An 18,656-nucleotide genomic window follows, 5' to 3' on the forward strand; every position below is an offset into this window, starting at 1 on the left:
GCTTCTTCTGTATTCCCGGCTTGGCACAAATTAGAATTAATCTTGCAAAACAGTTCAGCTGTCAGCTCTTGTTAGAAAACGTCCTTTATGTGCGTGTGATACACAGTCATACATTGTGGTTTTCAAAGAGTTAATAAACACCCCGAGCTGTGCTGATCTTGTAGCTTTAGCGAGCCTTAATCTGTAAGCTTGATTACCTCCTAACCCTCAGTCGCCTGCCTCCCTCCTAACACAGCGGGAGTTTTACGGCAGCATTAGTGGCATTTTGCCCAGCTCTGGCTTTAGGGAAATCATTCAGTGAGAAAGAAAAGCAGAAGGACTGGATCTGTCTGCTGCTGCGAGGTCATTAACACGTGGCACGGCAGGGTTGGAGGTGCGGTCCCACTGCCACCGCGCGGGGCACGGGGCTGTGCTGGTGCTCCGTGTGCCAAGGGTGCCTTGTGCCTGGCCCAGCAGCAGTGGGGGGACGGCGGCCGTTCCTGTGCGGCCCTCAGTGTGTAATTCCCGGTCCTCTAAGAGTAATAGCACTCCAGATTTATGTGCGCCGGGCGTTCTGTGCACACAGAGGCAGGCAGGAATATTTAGTGAAGTTTGCTCTCGCTCCAGGAAAAACTCACAAATGGGAATAACTCTTACCCGCTGTATGAGCTGCTGTCCCTTATGGACTGCGCCAACCAAGATGAAGAGCCCTCTTCTGCCTCCCTCCCCCACGAGGAGCATGGCACAGCTTTGTGCTGTCTGTGCTTGATGTGAGGGGCAGCGTTGGCCTCCTTCATTGGTGCGGTGTCTCCTTACAGCTGAAAGTAGTGCCTTCTGGCTGGCTCTAGCCACGTTCTCCCTTTGCATTCACAGAACCTTCATGCTTCTGTCACCTGCTAAACAGTGCTGGTTCTTCTCACTTAAACACATTAGTGCTGGTAGTCGTTGTGCTGGACGTGAACGGGGGCTGCTGTGAGCTGTTGGCTGGAGCAGGCCCCTGCAGCACAACCCCTGGGTATGCTACATGGTGAGTGATGTCCCTGCACCCAGAGCAGCTGCTGCCCAGGGCTGGGCACTGCATGACGTGAGCAGGGTCTGCTCCAGCCTCTGTGCTATGCAGGTGCCAGTGGGGGCTTTGGAAGGGAAGGAGGCTGTGGCTGGGTGCTGAAGAGAGGGGTATAAAAACTGTTGGGGTTTTTGTATTTTCAGCAACCAGTTTTTCTGCAGGAGTACAAACACCAACCTGATGAAAATGGGTTGCGTTCACTTCTACCCTCAGTATTTGTAATAGGACGAGTAACTAAGACCACTGCTCTAAAAAGAGCAAAACTACCACCCTTGGCTGAGGTGAGACAGTCCTCTTTCAAAAAAAGTGTTCTGGGAGAATGCCACGTGTCTTTTATTCCCTTCTTGTATCTGAAAAACAGAGCAGCTGTGTGCCTCTCCCACTCGGAATTTGTGCATTTCTCTGGTGGCCGGTTGGAAGTGCCCCTGGCTCTGCTCTGTGCCCCCCAGCTTGCTGGAGGACTTCTGGCATCCAGGAGGCTCGCAGGCAGAGAAAAATGACACAAACTGCAGCCGTGTTTTTGAAGTGAAGCAGAGCTGTTGTGCTGCTGATGTACTGTCAGGTGGAATGGGAGCGGGACGGACTGTCAGGGATCTGCAGTGACCATGAGCAGGACAGGTTTGGGGCCTTCCTGATAGGCAGGGTTAGCACATTCAGTTCTTTTTCATCTCTGATATGGCTGTTCCACAGGTGTGCAATGGGTGCTGATGTGCCCTGCTCTGCAGCGGGCATTCAGCCTCCAGCCCCTGCGCTCCGTGACCAGCTGGGTTCAGGCAGCCTTCACACCAAGGGCATTCCTCATCATCCTCACCTCACTGCTGCCAGAGCATCTCGCCCCTGGGCTTCTGTGAGGTTGTTGCCATGTTTATTTAATAAAAGTTCAGCCTTTGCTGCTGTTTTGAGACAGTAGGCATGTGTTTACCCTCATTTCAGCATGCTGTCAGCAAGTATTGCCTAAAAAATGATCCTTACTGTAATGTTCCCTCCTCCGTTATCTACTGTAGCACCTCTCCTGTTAAGCAGTGAGGTTAAGTGCAGTGTCCAGAAGGTGCAAAGGGTTTGATTCTGCAGGTGATAGGCAGCCTATCATGTTAATTCATATTTCTCCTCCAGTGGTCATCTTTGTCTGACAGTACTTCACAGGAGGTGCTGACACAGCCAGCGCTCCCCGCACCCTGCCTGCCTGCATGAGGCTGGTCAGCTCTGTGCTGTGATTTCTCCCCCTGCTTTCCAGTGCAGGAGCAGAAGGCTCACATGTGGGGAGAGGCTGAGGATGGAGAACTTTCCTCCTTGACGTGGAAACAAATGCCCTCGTTATCTTCACAACTTTCTTGATGTGTACAAGGTGGATGACACCATCTCCTCTAGATGCTAGGAAAATAATAGAGCGTGTTTAAATTAAGCATTGAAGCTGAAGATTCTTGCTTCTGTTCCACTTTTAACCTCTTTGCTGCCTTTAAATATATACACTGGTATTCCTGGGTATTCCAGGTCAGCATGGAGGCTGCAACTCAAATGTGAAGGTTACCCTGCAGTTCACAGCAGAACTCATAAGTATTGATTAGTGTGGAGACACGCAGGTGCTGACCCAGGACAGCTGCAGAGCACAGCCCATACGTTGCACCTTGTCTTTACACAAAGCATTTCAGTGCCACATGCAAAGAGGGGTTGCTTTTAACTTCAGCTACACCGAGCTGGGGCTAAACACAGAATGTCTGCGCATAAATCGCTCCTGAATTTAAAGCCTTTGGCTTTTGATGCCAGCCTGAAGTTCTGCACTACTATGGAATTCTTGCCAGCATTTTGTAGAATAGTTTTGCACCATTATAAAATAGTTGCCAGCATTTAATATCCTCTTTCTTTTCTGTGACCATGCCGTGACCTTTCAAAATAAAAGTTGCAGATCGGAAGTAACTGGCTGAGAATTAGTGGTTGGTTTACTCCAGTTTACATAGAAATGTCCTCAGTTAAAATATGGTTCATTCATCGGTCAAACCGTCCTTACTTCCTTTAATTGAATTAAGATGGGCAAATGAGAGATGTGTGCAAGACAGAAAAAAATTCTTCTGCAAATCACTGTTATCCTTTCGATAGTGTAAAACGAATCAATTAGAAGCATGTCAAAGCATCTTTTACACATGCACAACTTTGAAGCAGAGAATATTTCATAAAAGTGGAAATTTAAATTGGAAGTAGGAGAATATAAATTAGATTTTGCAATTACACGTAATCAAATTTTTCTTCTTGAGAAAGAGAGATGACCATTATTTGATCATGTTTTATAGGCTGTTACATCTACTATAATCATTTTTATAACTTGTTCATTTTGCAGACACACTCGTGTACCTTTTGTCTCATTGAATTGTAGACGCAGCAAACAACAAAACATAGATTTTATCTGTTCACCATTAAAATGAAAAAGATTCAGCATGTTAGAAGCAGAACCAGGCAGGCACCAGGCCCAGCATATGGCTGATAATAGCACTTGGGGAACTTCTTACATTCTGATGTTCTTCTTCTAGAAACAGATTATTGAGTTAGAAATCAAAACAAGACATGGAACTTAGTTTTAAAACAAAAAGTGAGCAGTTAGGGTCTGTCCTTTCTGTCTCCTCCACTATTTTTATGTCAGAAGTTTTTACTCTTCCAAAAAGGTAATTTATCATACAGTTGGCTTCTTGTGGATCCCTGCGGGCTGCAGGAGGACAGCAGCTCTCACAGCCCGTGCTGTGTTGCACCAGGAGCCGTGTGCTTTTCTTACCTGCAGGATTTTCAGTGTGCCATTCAGTTTGCCGTGTGTTGTGGTGGATTTTCACACTGTTTTGGAGTCTGTTGGAAGGTGGAAATTCTGGCTGCTGTGCAGTGCTACCACTAACCCTTATCCACAGGCTGACTTATTTTTGGCTGGTTTCCTTGTTGGAAGCTTTCTGTTTGTCCCATAAAGATCCGTGAAGAGGAAAAGAGGAAAACCAACGAAAATGACACGATCAGTGCAAGAAGCTCTAAACACATTAACAACAGATTTGGAGTTATTTATTGATGTTTTTGCCCACTGGCAGTGTAAAATGTGTGTCGGTTGTCATCACCAGTAACAATTTCAGCACATTGTGTTCCTTTTTTATTTACACCAGTGGCAACATGCTTATAAACACCGGCACCAGGGGTGGGTCAGGAGGTCAGCGCTCGGGGTTAGGAATGGGAAGGGTCATCGGCTGTTAACCCAGGGCTGGCAGCGGCATTGCAGCCCTGTGCGCGCCGGGGCCTTCGGGACTTTGTGAAACTTCGGGGTAATGTGGCTGTGAGCTACTTGCTAGGATTTGAGTTTGGGTGTTCCTGTAGGGGAGGGGGAAAAAGAGTCTGAGATTTTGTATCTTCATCTCTTCTTGGGGTTTCCTGGGGTTTTGCTTTGCACCAAATTTTAAACTATTAGGGCTGAATTCCCGCCTGCTTGGAAGCAGTGGGAGTTTTCCATTGGCTTTGGCTAGAGCTGGGTCTGGCCGAGCCGACTCATCACAAAATAAAAAGGATTGGTGGCAGCAGGGTCTGAAATGTGAACTGCGGCCGCCGAGGTAGAGGAGGCACTGAGAAAAGTGCACAGCTTCTCTTTCACACTCAGAGGGTTTTCCACTTCTGTCAGGGCTTTCAGGAACACACAGACCTGGGCTCTCGAGGAGAGCCTGGAGTCACAGTGTGCAGGAGGAACACGGGCACGCAGTGCAGCACATTGCAGGACCTGCTGCTGAGAAGCAGCTCCCCGGGGTGCTGCTCTGCGCCCCATGGGGACGGCGTGCTGCACTGCTCCATCCTGCAGCACTGCTGCATCCTGCACTACAGCTCCATCCTGCACTACAGCTCCATCCTGCACTACAGCTCCATCCTGCAGCACGGCTCCCTGCTCCTTGCTGAGCACACGCACTGCAGCTGCTGGGTGTGAGGGAGAAGGGTATTCCTCCCAGAGCCTTCACCTTCCTGCCCTTTGGAGAAGCTTTTACTTTTAATGCTCAAAAGCCAAAGTGACTTTTTTGTTATGTTCTTTATATACTCTGCTTTCTGGAAGCCAGTTCAAAATTCATAACCAAAAAGCCATGCAGGGCTTCACATACGTATTGCAGCGTGTTACCACAGTAATGAAATCCACCAGTGCTGTTAAAAGTGACAAAACTGTTCCCATTAACGTTGCCTGTATTTACAACTTACACTGTGTTTTGAATCGTGTACAGTCCTGAACATCTCTTTGCTCTGGCTGTTAATGTACCTGCCTGCAGTCCCCCTGCTCCATCCTTCTCTCAGTTCTCCCATTGCCTCCCTGCCATGCGCTGTTGCTGCACCAAAATACTCTGTTTAGAACCCTTTCAAGAAAGCTGAAAATTTACAGTTGCAGTTAAACACATTAGCTTAGTGTTTCCAAAGATACCTTGTGGATTTGAATACACAGATCTAATGAATTTTAATGGAATGAGCTTTGAATTATGTAAAATATAGTAAGATGTTCATCTTGAACCAAACTAAAATAATCTTTTAAAGTAACATTTTAATACACAATTTATCTAACATAGATAATTCATAGAAGTTTCTTTTAACCATAAGTTGCTTCTGGCAAGCAGTGCTCCTGCTGAACAGCTTTCCTGCTTTTCCATACAGAATCGTGGGTTTTCTGAGTTACTCAGTGAAGTTGTCTGAAGCCACCTTTGCACCCCCCCGTCCTGCCCTTTTGGTGTTCTGAGTTAGAGCTGTGCACAGGACGTGCTGTCTGCCTCTCATGCATCCTTTGCTCATGTGAGAACGTGTGCAGTATGAAAGAGCAAATGGAATTTGTAGGCCCATAAAGGCTGGATAGCACCAACAAGAGGACAAAGCCACATTACTTATAGATATTACATTTGCATAATACATGAAAGTAGACAAACATTTTTCCCTTTTTGTTCTGAGGGGGGTGCCCAGGTCGGGTGTTTCTCCCCACAGTTGGGGCAGCGTGGGCTGTGATGGAGGCACGGCTGACAGCAGCACCAGGCAGCAGCCCTCACACATCCGTTGTGTAACAGGGCCGCGTTGCTGGATTGTGGCAATGTGTGCACACCCGTGGTGTTGCTATTAATTTTCTGAATCAAATCCTGCGCGAGGGGCCAGATGGCTTGGGAGCATCTTGTCATCCCAACCGCTGCAAACACGGCTAGCCACAGAAAAAAGAAGATTGAACTGTGATTTCACAGATTTTTCATTAGTTAATCTGGGATAGAGAGGCTTCAAAGATCCCATCAGTTAATTCTCTCAGCACTTGTGGAAATTTCTGGCACATCGTGCTAAAGCTGGTTTGAAATCCAAGCTGAGAATCGCTGCCTTACAGGAGCTGATCTGTGCGTGCCGGTATTAAAAATTACAGTAATAACAAAAATACGTGTGTAAATAAAGCTCCTTTGGGCAGAACTGCACTGAGACTGATGCTGTAGAAAACACTTGGAATGCCCTCTGTTACTCAAAGTAACAGTGAGTCTGTCATGATCTGTAATCTGCTTCCTTCCAAACGCTTCTGGAAAGCGTTTGCTGGAGGCACATTTTTCTGAGCACACTGGTTATAACAGAAAGGATTTTTTTCCTTTTGGCTGGCTGCAGTGCCACCTTCACCTTTGCAAACAGACCCACTAAATAATAATCAGTCGCAATCTGTGAACTTCCCTCCTCTTATCAATTATTAAGTATCATAAACCTTCTGTTTGGATAATCTTGGCACCACTTTAAGCGTTAACAGTAAATTTATTTTTAATTAAATCTGTGCATTGAGAATAAAATGAGGCTCTTCTGCATACTAAACAGAACACAAACGCCACCTCTACTTACTATCAAAAAACCTGATAATGCTTATGAAAGTTGTAAGGGCTGCGGCTCATTGTCTGTGTCCCATTTAACTTCAGCAGTATCAGTTAATGAGGGAGCATTCGGAGCTGTGTTTTCCTTAGAAGCGTTGGTGAGGAGCATTCCCTCTCACACAGACCTTCTCTGTGCAGCTCAGAGCTCCTCACAGCTACAGGTGACCGGCAGGGAAGGGAGAGTTCAGCATCCTGCATGTGAGCGCTCTGGGATACAGAGAAAGCAGTTTTCCTTGTCAGAGGTATCGATCTGAAAACTTTATTGCTGTAGGTCACTATTGATTTTTTTATTGTTATTATTTTAGTGGATGATTTAACTACTATTTTTATCAAAGGTTTTGGTGAAGGCTGATCAGCTCCTCGTTCCGCAGGAGGAAACGCAGGTCGAGGAACACAGCTCTGCAAACTTACGTCAGTTCAGTGCAGAAACTTTCTGCTACCTGACATGAGACGTGGCCCAGAGAAGGCGCCTTGGCCTGTGCTCCTGTTGGCCTTTGGGCTGAGAGGAGCTCTGTCTGAGCCCCCGCTGCTGCTGGACGGGGCAGGAAGCCTCCCGCCAGCACTGTGAATCTCAGCATTTATTTTTCCAAAGCGGCGCTTCCAGCCCTGGGCCCTGTGACAGTCGCCCAAAGGGAAACACCGGTCGGCGGCTCACACTGGGCACCCATTGTCTCGTCTGCTCCGGCGAGAGCGCGTGAAGCTGTTTGCATAGCGTGCTGACTCTGTCAGGGTCAGTTCCAGTCTGTGGCCGCTAAAAATGAAAAACATGCCCCAACCGGGACAAGAGCAGGGTCAACAGCTGGCAAAGGATATGGCAATCATTTATATAAATATGCTTTCTCAAGCCCGCAAAAACAAAAAACCCGAACCCAACAGCTGGGAAGGGTTGGAAGTAGCCCCAAGGCTGGTTAGTTCCCTTCCAGATGGGGAGGTTAGGCTGGGGCTAGCCAGGCTGCTCCACATAGACTTCCGATTCGCATTAGGAATAAAAAGAGTGGAGGAAAGGAAAAAGGAAGAAAAGCTACAAGCATGACTGCTCTGTTTTTCACCTAACTTAATCAAATAAGTGAAGAGTTTCCGAGACGGAAGGCTTGCATTTATTGGTATTCACGCTCGGTTTTCTGTGTTTACCATGGTGTCTGATACACTCCTTAGCTGTTTGAAAGGGAAGCACATAGATTGTATAGAATAGTTTATGTGTAATGACATGGTCATTTGTAGACAGATTGAAGAATCATGTGAAGATTTATGCTCCATTCATGTCCCCATGTACCAAATGCACTGAATGTATTCAGATCCAAGGGAAGATAAGACAAAAGGTTAGGTTGGCTTTGCCTCTGAGTTCTAACTGACGGTTGCAGCACATTGCTGTAATTGGCTTTTACCTGTAATTCTGCTCTCAGCACGTTCTCAGCTGTCAAGCCAGAGGCAAATCCTAAGCAGAGATCTGTTCAAAACCCTGTCCACAAAGGTGGAATTTCCCTGGAAATTCAGAGTCTGCTTTCTTCAGATGGTACCATAATTTCAGTTATTTACCATCTTCTTCCTAAGAGTGATAAATTCTTAGTTTTAGTCTTTAAAAAGTTGGGGTTTTTTGATCATTAAACATTCTGTCCTTCAGTGTCACTGCCATCCACATGGTGGTGTCAGGCAGGTGCTACAGCTGCTGTTCTGTGATGGTTCATTTCACACGGTGGCTCCTACATCCCCATGGCCAGCAGGAGCTTTGCAGATCGTGCAGTCATGACTCAAGCACACGTGTTGAAAACAGGGACTTCACTGCTTCATCAGTGATGGGGAGAGGATTTCTGTTCTTTCTGCTGCAGACGTGTTAAATGCAGAGCCAAAGCTCTGATTTCCACATACAGTTCGTTGTACTTGTGCCTACACTTGCCAGTCCATGGAAAACAAAACTGCCCCATGGTCCTGCACATTCATCTTTTGCTTCTGTAACTGTTCCTGGGCAGACTGAGAGCTTCTGGATGGCTTTTCTGCACTGCAGTTTTTCCAAATGTGAAATCACAGCGACGTCGTGTGATTTTTCAGCTTCAGAACATTGACTGAAACTTACAGTCAACTACTTACAGTTAGAAAAGGAAGCAATATTCGTGTTAGCCCTGTGAGTATATTCACGTATGCAATATTAATCTTCTGCTCTTGATCTTATCTCTCTTCCTCTTGGAAAAGACCAGTAAAACAAGGTAATTTAAAACTACCTGAACACATCCTTCCACCTTACTGCTAGGCCCTGAAGTCATACCCTCTTGACCCCAGGGGTTATGGGTCTAGTGCCTTTTATCCTCCCTGATTTCTCAGTATCTGCCCACTTCCTGCCCAACATTAGAGCCTTGTTATATAAGGAAATTGGAAACACCACCCGGCCCGGCCCGGGCCAGCAGTCTGTGCTGGAGATAAGGCCAGCCTGGGTGAGAGCGGAGTGCTGATGTCAGGCAGACGTGGGCAGAGGGTGTCAGAGAGCTGGAGGTGCTTCGCAGCGACCACTGAAGTATTTACTGGAGAAATGAAGATTGTCTGGCAGCATTTTTACTCAGAAATTGTCGTTTGACTTTTAATGAAAATTGAGACTCTTGCAGGGTAATAGAACACATACTAAAATCAGATTACTTTGAAGGTTTTAGTAACGTAAAGGATTAACAGAGGAATTGTAAGAAGAAAAACTGATACAAGTATTAATAAGCTGCTTGATTTCCTTCTGTAGTTTCTAGCTTCGTACTTCTGACTTTTCTCTCTTAACTCTTGTCTTTCTGAAGCGTGCTTGCAAAGACCAGATACCACGGGTTAATTTTAGAGGGGGAAACTTGAGCCAGGGTCTACCTGCAAAGCAGTGAGCTCAGCAGAAAAGCTCAGCAGAGAGAAAGAAAACAATAATTTAAAGGGCGAGCAGCGACGTTTCCTCTGAAGGTTGCTGTTTGGTTTCTGTCTTGACAAAGTTAATTTTAATTTTTTCAAGTTTCAGTTCTGTAATCAAACTTCAGAGACTGCAGAGCTGGCTGGGGTCGAGGGAGTCTAAATAGGACAAGAATTTGAAGGCAGTGGGTGGTGGTGCACCGGATGAAAGGAGCGAGGGATGCATTTCCTCCAAACGTTGAAGCAGCCATTAGGCCGTTTGCATTGAAGCATCTCTCTGCTTACAAAACAACAAGTCAGATAAGCTTCTGTAATATTTATTGTCTGTAAATCTTAGTAGCCGTAAGAGAAATGTTGAGCATGGCAGTGTTACATGGCAGTGTTGCTGCAAACCCTCACAAGCAGCAGTAGTTTGAACAAATATTGAAACTCACTGGTGTGAATTTGGTTACTTACTGTCATGGTTTTGTGATTTTTGGCTTGACACTTACAGTGTTGAATAGAAGCAGAGAGCAAGGTGAGAGAAAATGTAAAGTATTTCAAGCATTGTTGAGTGAAGTAACTGGTAGGAAGTATTGGTAACATCCAGGAGATGTGCTTGAATAATTTCAGGTCCAGAATCCAAGTCAAATAAATACCTTTCTCTGGACTCAGTCTGCCTTACAGTTTGTAGGGGGGGGGGGGGAGGGAGGGAAGGGGATGTGAGGAGGGTAGACAAGGGGGGGCAGTGGTAATTGTTATCCCTTATAACCGGTGCTTAGAGGAACAAGCAGGCAACGCTGCTGTTCTGTCTGAGGGGAAGCTGTGCTGGGCTAAGGATGCACGCTTCCTGCTCTGGTGAAAAGAGGAGCACCCACCTGTAACAGCAGGGCCTTGTGAATTTCTGGACTCTGTCAGTTCCTTCAGAAGCATTTATCCATTCAGTTTTCGCTGCATTGGTAACAAATAAATTGCTGTTTGTGCAGACTAAAACAGTGTGGATTGGAAGGGGCTGCTGAGTGTTACAGCGATGGTACAGACACAAATGTCCCGTGCAGAAGTGGAAGGAGGGGTTGTGCATTAAACAGGAGGTGGCAACATAATAACAAGAGCTTTCCTTTGAACTTTTGGTAATTAAATGGTAAACGTATTGTCTGTTAATTAACATCTCTGGTTCTTGGAGTGCCACTCTAGAGCACATTGCATGGATTAAGGGAGGTAAATTTTAACTTATGTACCGGCAGTTTAAAACGTATTGTTGATTTAATCTCCTTGAACTGCTCAGCAGAGAACAACTGACCCATATTACTGAACAGAACTTGAGCATGCAATACCAAAGAAGAAGAAAAGACTGAAAAATAAACTGTACGGTAGCTGACATGCTGAAAACTTCATGTAATGAGCAAAGAAGAATCCATAAAATGGAACACTAATTCCTTTCCAGAAGATTGGCCACATGGAAATGTGCAACACACAGAACTGGTTAATTAATAGTCAGGGCCATCATTTCACTGTAGGATTTTCTCTTTAAGGAGTCTCTGCTTAAAACAGAGATGGGTAAAAGCGATTGAAGTTACACTACTGTGCTTAAACTCTCTTTCAAGTTTACATAATTAGGAACTGACCATCCTGACTTGGGATTTTTTATTTAATTTCCTCTGGAATGAGTTTTCCCTTCCTGCTGATGCACTGGTAGATGTGGTCAGCCAGACTTCTGTGGCTGTGAATATGATGTGCCTTGCCATAAACATACATGTACAGTAGTTGCCCTCAGTTTTATTCACTTGCTTTTAACTTACTTTTTCCTTATGAAGACCCTATCAGTGAAGCTTCACTCATGGTTTCTTCTTGAGTGCTTTTCCATATTTATGCAAAGGATAGCTTTTCTTTGTAACTACCTTTGGTTTTGAAGCACAAAACCAGTGAAGATACTATGGCTTAAGGCATTCCTTCTTGTAGGAAGGAGCCTGCATGCACTCCAGGGTTACTGATGCCCCAACACACGAATCTCTGATGCTGGGACATCTGTTTTGGCCAATTCTCACATCTATCCTTCTGTATTCCTGGTTTTTCCTGCTATATGAACCAAGAATGTGTTCTGCTTTGGCGTTAAACTCTAACGGTGTGGTGTCATACTGTAGCTCTTGCATTGAGGATGCCTTGATAAAATAATTTCCTGTTTAATTCCCCACCTCCTGTGGCTGTATGAGTGCAGCATGGCTGTCCTGTGCCTGCAGGAGGGAGCAGTGCCGTGTGGGTGCAGTGCGTTGGACCGCCCAGGAGACCAAGGTTTTGTCTCCCATTCTGACTCACACTGACGCATAATGCAATGAGTGGAGGAATGAGGCCGTTTGAAACCTCGTCGTAAACTGTGATTTAAAGCCCAACATTATAATAGACACTTAATATAGAATTAATTTGGAAGGCATTTTTTTCTTTATATCATGGCTATCCAGCATGTAGGCCGCAGTCCAACAAAGCACTTACATACATGCTTAACTTCAAACATGCGAGGAGCTGGAGTCAAGTATGTGCTTAAGTACTTCCTCTGCTCTGTGCTGCCTGCCAGTGACACACCGCAGGATGTTTGATTTCCACAGTAGCAGGTGAGTCATTTATAAATCTCTCCATATTATGAAGTGATTTCATGACAACTCTTCAACTTGAAATAATAATTCCTGGGTTTTTTGGCATGAGATGAATTACTCTCCCCGTATGCATACATGGGTTTGCAGTGTGTGTCCTGAAAAACGTGTAGTTTCACCTTCAGTCTGTGCCACTTCCCAGAGACACACGTTTGCTGCTTTTCTTCCCTGTGTGTGAGTGTGGGCGCACAGCTGAGCACACACTGGGATCTCTGCTCCGCTTTCACAGCTCACCTCCGTTGGGTAAAGCAACGGCGGTTCTTGACGCTGTGATGGATGGATGTGTCAGTCCTGGCAGACGTCCCCAGTTTGAAACCCTGTCGATTTTTGCTGTTCCTAAAGAAAAAGTTGTTTTTACAAAATCGAAAATCAGATCTGAAGAGGAGTAAGCGAGACAGGAGCCCGCGTGTGTGTGCGCCCTTTCACAGCTGGGGTTTTGGCAGAGTGTCATTCCCGCTGTTAAACACGGTGACCTTGCTGCCTGTGATTTACTAACTGTTTTACAAACATTTCCTCACTCTGTGAGGTTTGATATGTTCTCCATCCTCAACAGCTCAACAGAGCCGCTCCACCGCCGAGCCAAACCTGCCTTTGTTTACAGCTTTTCCGGAAATTTTCGCAGAGAAAAAAAAACTTTCTCCTTTTCCAATGTTTTATTTTTAAGTCAACACTTTCTGTGGTTTATTTGTGCAGAGCAGCATTTGGGTACAAGGTATTGCACCGTGTCCAAGAGGGAGCTGCTGCCTTTCTAAAAATAAGGCGGGGGTCATGTGAACCAGCGCAGAAAAATCTAAAGATACCAAATATTGCAGGACCTTTACATTTGGTGCTTCTTTTTTTCCATAGTATTTTGGGCCCGGATTTTTCTGAACTTTTTTTCCCACATTAGTTTCTATATTAGAACATAACGTAAAATGATGAAACACAGGAAGGAATCTTCTTTTAAACAAAATTATCAGTGTTAAAAATAACAATCTTTTTTTCCCTCGGTGTGCGTTTTTTTCTTGTAAGGACTTTATTTAGTCTTACAATTCGATGTAGCCAGGGAGTCGAGCAATACTTCAGTGGCATTTTACTTAGTTAGACCTTAATTTTCATACGTGCTGCTTTTGCCCTGTGTGCCCAAAACTCGCCATGACTTCATGCTGCTCTCTGGGCACTTGGAAAGCAATGCGCTTTGCAGGGGGAAACCCGACTGCTGTCTGCAGTGCTTCTTTGCATTGACTGAGTGAAAACGGAGTGCAGATTAAAATCGGAATGGGATGGGAATGTTTTTATGAAATGTTTTTGCAGTGGAGATACGTTTCGTGGAAATGTGCTTGTTTGGAGGACTGTGTTCCTCAGGGTCAGGATGGGATTTCTGCCGAAGGGAGGTGAGAATGCTGTGTGCTGGTTGGGAAGGGAGGGCACACGCAGGGCTCCTCCATGCCCGGTGCTGGTGGTGCTGTGCCCTCCGTTCCCTCTCTCCTTTAAAGCATACCTTCATTTAACCTGTTGTTTTCTACTCAGAATGCTCCTAGTTCCAGCATAGGAGACACATGCTGTGAAATAAGACTCCAGCATACGAAATCCCTTCGTTGTTCTCACGCTCTGGTGTTTTAGAGTAAGGAAATAACATGAACTGTTTTATTAAACATTTTATTGTGAACTTGTTATGGGTGATACAGGAGGTAAAGAAGTTTACAGAAGATGTGTTGGGTGTATGGGCCACAAAAGATGGATTATTGCACTATGAAGGTACTTGGTGACGAGAAACCTGCGCTCAGCTGTGTGTCCTATGAGTGTTTTCCGTACCCACATCCAGCTGAATGCAGATTTTCATACACACTTACCTGAATAATAGAAGTTCCCTTGGAATTCTGTATCGTGGAAGTAGATTGAAGCAAAGTCTGAGTGACCTACAAAGGTCTCCATACTGCAGTAATTCCCAACAAACACAGATGCTGTCAAAATGCCTTGATGTGTTTGCATTTAGGTACTGTGAATTTATTACATATATTGCATTTTTAATCCTATGAAATACAAGTGAATTGTAGTTCTAAATCTTCCTTTTAAATGCATTAGATTATTAATGCTGTTAAAGGAAATGCCCACAAATGGAATTACTTCTGGAGGTTTTGCTTGCTTGTTTTAATCACTCAGAATCACTCATGCGTTTGCAGTGAATTCCTGTACCAGGTGCCAAGTGGAAATGACAGAAAGACAGAACATTCACCAAACTAAAGCAGCCTTTACGTACTGACAGATATTTTGAGAACAAATTCTACATCTAGACACTGCAATTAGTAATTTAATATTTGTTACTTAATGGCAGTGTTTTAATGAAAGCTGTTGGGAAGTGTTTTTGAGCACTGTCTCTGGTTTTCTTACTTAATATGGGATGGAAAATTAAAATAAAAAAAGTACTGCAGAGTTCATTGCAGCAGGCAGGGGCAGAGCACGAGCAGTGCCAGCTCCTGGCTGCCAGCAGCAGCAGGGCAGGCTTGCATCCTGCATGGCACATTCCAGCTATTTGCTGTTTTAGTTGCCTGTAAAGTGGTGGTGTGAAAAATCCAAGAGTAAGTGACTGTGATGTGGGACAAAAGGATCAGGAAGTGGTGGAAGTTTGCAGATTCCTGTGGTACCCACAGCCTTAGAGCACCTCTGTGTCCCATGGGTTTCTCCCATGGCAGGTAGGTGTCCTGCACTGTTCCGGTCCTGCTTGAGGGAAGTGGAACATTAAAGTTCATTAAAGGAGCAGCATAAGGGCATAGCCCTTTGGAGACAGGCACTGGCTGCATCTTGCTTTGACCCCAGGATGCTGGTGCCGTTAATTGTCCCAGAAATGATGAAAGCAACACAAGCAGCACGTTGGTCTTGGCTTTCGTTGGCAAAAGAAGCTGTTGGTCACTGTCTTTGTACAAAACAGATGTCTGCAAATCAGGAAACGGGGTGCAATCCTTACCGAAGGTGTAGGGGTGGGTCTGGATGGAGGTAGGTGTGGGGAAGGGCAGACATTTGTGGCCCAGCAGCCCGGACGTGGATGGCTGCCGGCTCCAGTCGGCTCCCAGCGCTCGCAGCGTGCTTGTGGTTCAAGGATATGATCTAAGTAGCGTAGGGTGGTTTTGTTGCTATGGGAAAAGTGCTAAAAAAGGCTGTATCTCTTGTACAGCTCAGATCCTTTGGGTATTTAACATACAATTTCTGCTAAGGACACTCAGAATTATACCTCTGATTCTAAATTGCTTAAATGTTGAAACATATGGTCTTGTGTGCTGTTCGCTAGGAAACAACTGTCTGTATCCAGGCTGCCAAATTCAAACAAGCCCGTGCTGTAGGAACGTGAGGCGGCTCGGCAGAACTTTTGGAAAGAGTTGTGACCAAAAGGCAAACCTGATGTATAGAGAAATGCTAATTAAACTGGTGCCGGATATCAGTAACAGATAATTAAATGTTAATAGCTGAGAAGTTTTTCAATTACAAATGAACTGTTTGTGTCTTCTTGATTTCTTCTGGGGGCCAGGTTCGTGTAGCTGTCATTTGTTGATTCTCTGCTACGGTAATCATTTTAATAAAATGCAATTATCTGCATAATTAATTTCTTTGACTGCTCTGCTGTGTCCTTCTTTAGCAGAGGCCAGAATGTCAAAGATCAAGTAGATTGGGGAAAATAAAAAATTCACATTGTGAAAGGATATAAAAAATACTTGGAATTTCAATGCATTGGCTTCTATTTATCTCAAATGTCAAGGGCAGTGTAAAATGTATTTTTAAAATGTGTTTTTGTATGGTTTGAGCCCATTCTTGGCGTAGTTGTGAATCTAGAGGGACCATTGTTCTTTGAGAGAGTTTGAGGGGGTTTCTTTGTACAAAGTGACAAAAAGAAGACTTAGAGTACTGGGCTGCCATTGTTCCTGTGCGGCGCTGTAAAATTTGATTTGAAATTAGGACCTCGGGGCAAGCTCTTCAATAGCCAGTTTTTATTTTCTGCCAGCATTTTAATCACTCTTGGGCTTAAAGTGGATGACCAACATAATGCCTCTATGTTTAATAGAACAGTTCATATCTTGAAGGCCAGTTAACTGAATTCAGAGATCTGTCATCTGCCCAACATTAGTCTTTTCTGTTTCCTGTCTATTTATGAAGATAGCTCTCCATTCCAGCCAGCTCTTAAAGAAGAGCAACTCTTTCTTTTTTTTCTTCCTGCATTTCTTCCATGTTCTGACATCTCTCAGCCCTCTCTTAAAGGAGCCGGGAGGCGATGCTGCGGTGCAGATGTGTGCAGGGCAGATGTGCATCTGGCAGAGCAGCAGGTTGTGGAGATGCAGCACGCTGATCCCAACAGCTGGGCAGAGCGAGGGACGGACGGATCCAGTTTTGCAGACACGTGGGATGACGGGAAGGGAAAAGTGCCATGTTGGCCTATGCCTTCACACCTCATTGGGGTTGAGATTGCAGAGATGCCTGAGTAGGGTTTGAGGAGCACTGGGGAAGAAGCACTGGAGTTTTTGAAGAGCTGACGACAGGTCATGGTGCTGTGCTCAGGAGGGACTTTCAGAAGGATGGTGCAATTGCACGGTGCCTTACTCAGCTTGTGACGTAGGGCGGGTTGTTGTGTTCAGGTTACCTGAACGCTGTGGATGTACTCCTGTGTATTCGGGGCAGTTTCTGCCCTGTTTGCTGGGGAGGCAACAGGCTCCTTGCCTGGCTGCCAGATGCACAGCAGGCACATGCTGGAGCTCTGAATGTTCAAGGCTGTGTCAGAACCAACCTGCAGGCACGTTCACACTAAGGAGCAATTATGTTCATTCAAGAGAGGACAAGATTGTAGCTGTATTTCAGGTTTAAATAGGTTGGCAAGTAGGATATCTTGCTGTTCTCCAGAGGAGCTACCTGTGCAGCGTGCATTTTGCAGGCATCTCTCACCCCAAGGTCAACAGCACACGTGGGCTGGCTCTTCACTGTAAGATAAATAGCTGAATTTCAAGTTGTTTGCTGTGTTGAAAGACACAGATTGGAATCGACGTTCATTGAGGCATTTGGTTCATGTGCACTGAGCTTCATGCCTGGCAGGCAGTGTCCCTGCTCTGCTGGGATTGCTGCCGTGAGTGCTAATTAGGATGGTGCTGGTACACATGATTAGGGAGTGGACTTAAACCACCAGGCTGCTTCACCTAGACCGCTAACTAGTCAGTAAGTGCTGCTGGCTTCTGATCGCCTTTGAACTGGTCAGAGCTTACACCAGTAGCTTAAAGTAGAAGGGAGAATGTTTTGTACCCCGTTAGTAATTATGATCTGTTATACATTATAATTAATTCCTAACCAGCTTAAATTTGCTTTTAGTTTGCCAGAAATGGAACAACTTTAGACACAGATTACAGTCATCAGAAATCGCTTCAGTCACAGTCATCTGATGCCTTTGTTGCCTTCATTTGTGCTCGGTCAACAAAATCCAGCTTGTGTTCAACACTTCTCCTTGGGCAGATGCGGAAGAAGAGTGGCTCAATTGGGCTGGAGAACAGTGAGAGGTTGACATTCGGCATCGTTGAGCACAGCTTTTCATTCACTTTCAAATGTAGCTGTGTGGGTGGCTACACAATGTGGGAAACTCTTTTCATTGAAGAATCTGAATATTTTGTAAGGAAGTGAATAGTTGCAAATAATCTTTTCTGTGACACTGAAATAAAGAACAAATGAGCTATTCTCAGAATATACTGAAGCGTTATTGTCTTCAGTCATTTAACAGAGCTGTAGAGAAAAAATATTCCAAACTTGACAGATTCATATCCTCATCTTTTCTCCTTCAGCAAGAGACTGTAGCTTGTATAGCTGATACTGGTTAAAGCAGAAGGAGCTAGAGGACTACATTTGCTGCAGCGCTGTATGAAAGTAAACATATTAAAAAATACAACTCTAGCTTTTCAATAAGGAATTCCAGGTGGAACCAAGGAGAAAAGAAGTTTGGTAGTTACTCCTTATTAAAGGGGTTGAATCAAAAAAGAAATCGGTTTCTGCTGATTCTCCCAGAATCACAGAATTGTTCAGGTCAGAAAAGACCTCTCAGACCCCCAACCCATCGCACTGTGCCCACTGAGCACAGCCCTCAGTGCCACACATCCCTGGCTCTGGAACAGCTCTGAGAATGGGGACCCCCCACAACCTGGGCAGCTGTGCCACGGCATCACCGCTCTTCCTGAGAAGAAATTCTTCCTCATATCCAACCTGAGCGTCCCCTGGTGCAACTTAAGGCCGTGGCCTCACACCCTATGTGGCTCA

At 45.2% G+C, this 18,656-nt stretch overlaps 1 protein-coding gene across 14 annotated transcripts in view; it reads left to right on the forward strand.

Moving 5' to 3' along the window:
* BCAS3 (BCAS3 microtubule associated cell migration factor) overlaps positions 1 to 18,656 on the forward strand; it is a 302,474-nt gene that overhangs the window by 180,983 nt on the left and 102,835 nt on the right. Inside the window, exon 24 of one of the 14 annotated variants that reach the window (XM_048967292.1) lies at positions 17,724 to 18,256. The exons of the other annotated variants lie outside the window; for them this stretch is intronic. Coding sequence (XP_048823249.1) covers positions 17,724 to 17,794 — 71 coding nt within the window. The 3' untranslated portion in view covers positions 17,795 to 18,256. Of the gene's footprint in view, positions 1 to 17,723; positions 18,257 to 18,656 lie in introns of those variants that run through there. 14 annotated transcript variants of the gene reach the window in all.

Source organism: Lagopus muta, chromosome 20 (assembly GCF_023343835.1).
Source record: "Lagopus muta isolate bLagMut1 chromosome 20, bLagMut1 primary, whole genome shotgun sequence".
Taxonomy (NCBI): domain Eukaryota; kingdom Metazoa; phylum Chordata; class Aves; order Galliformes; family Phasianidae; genus Lagopus; species Lagopus muta.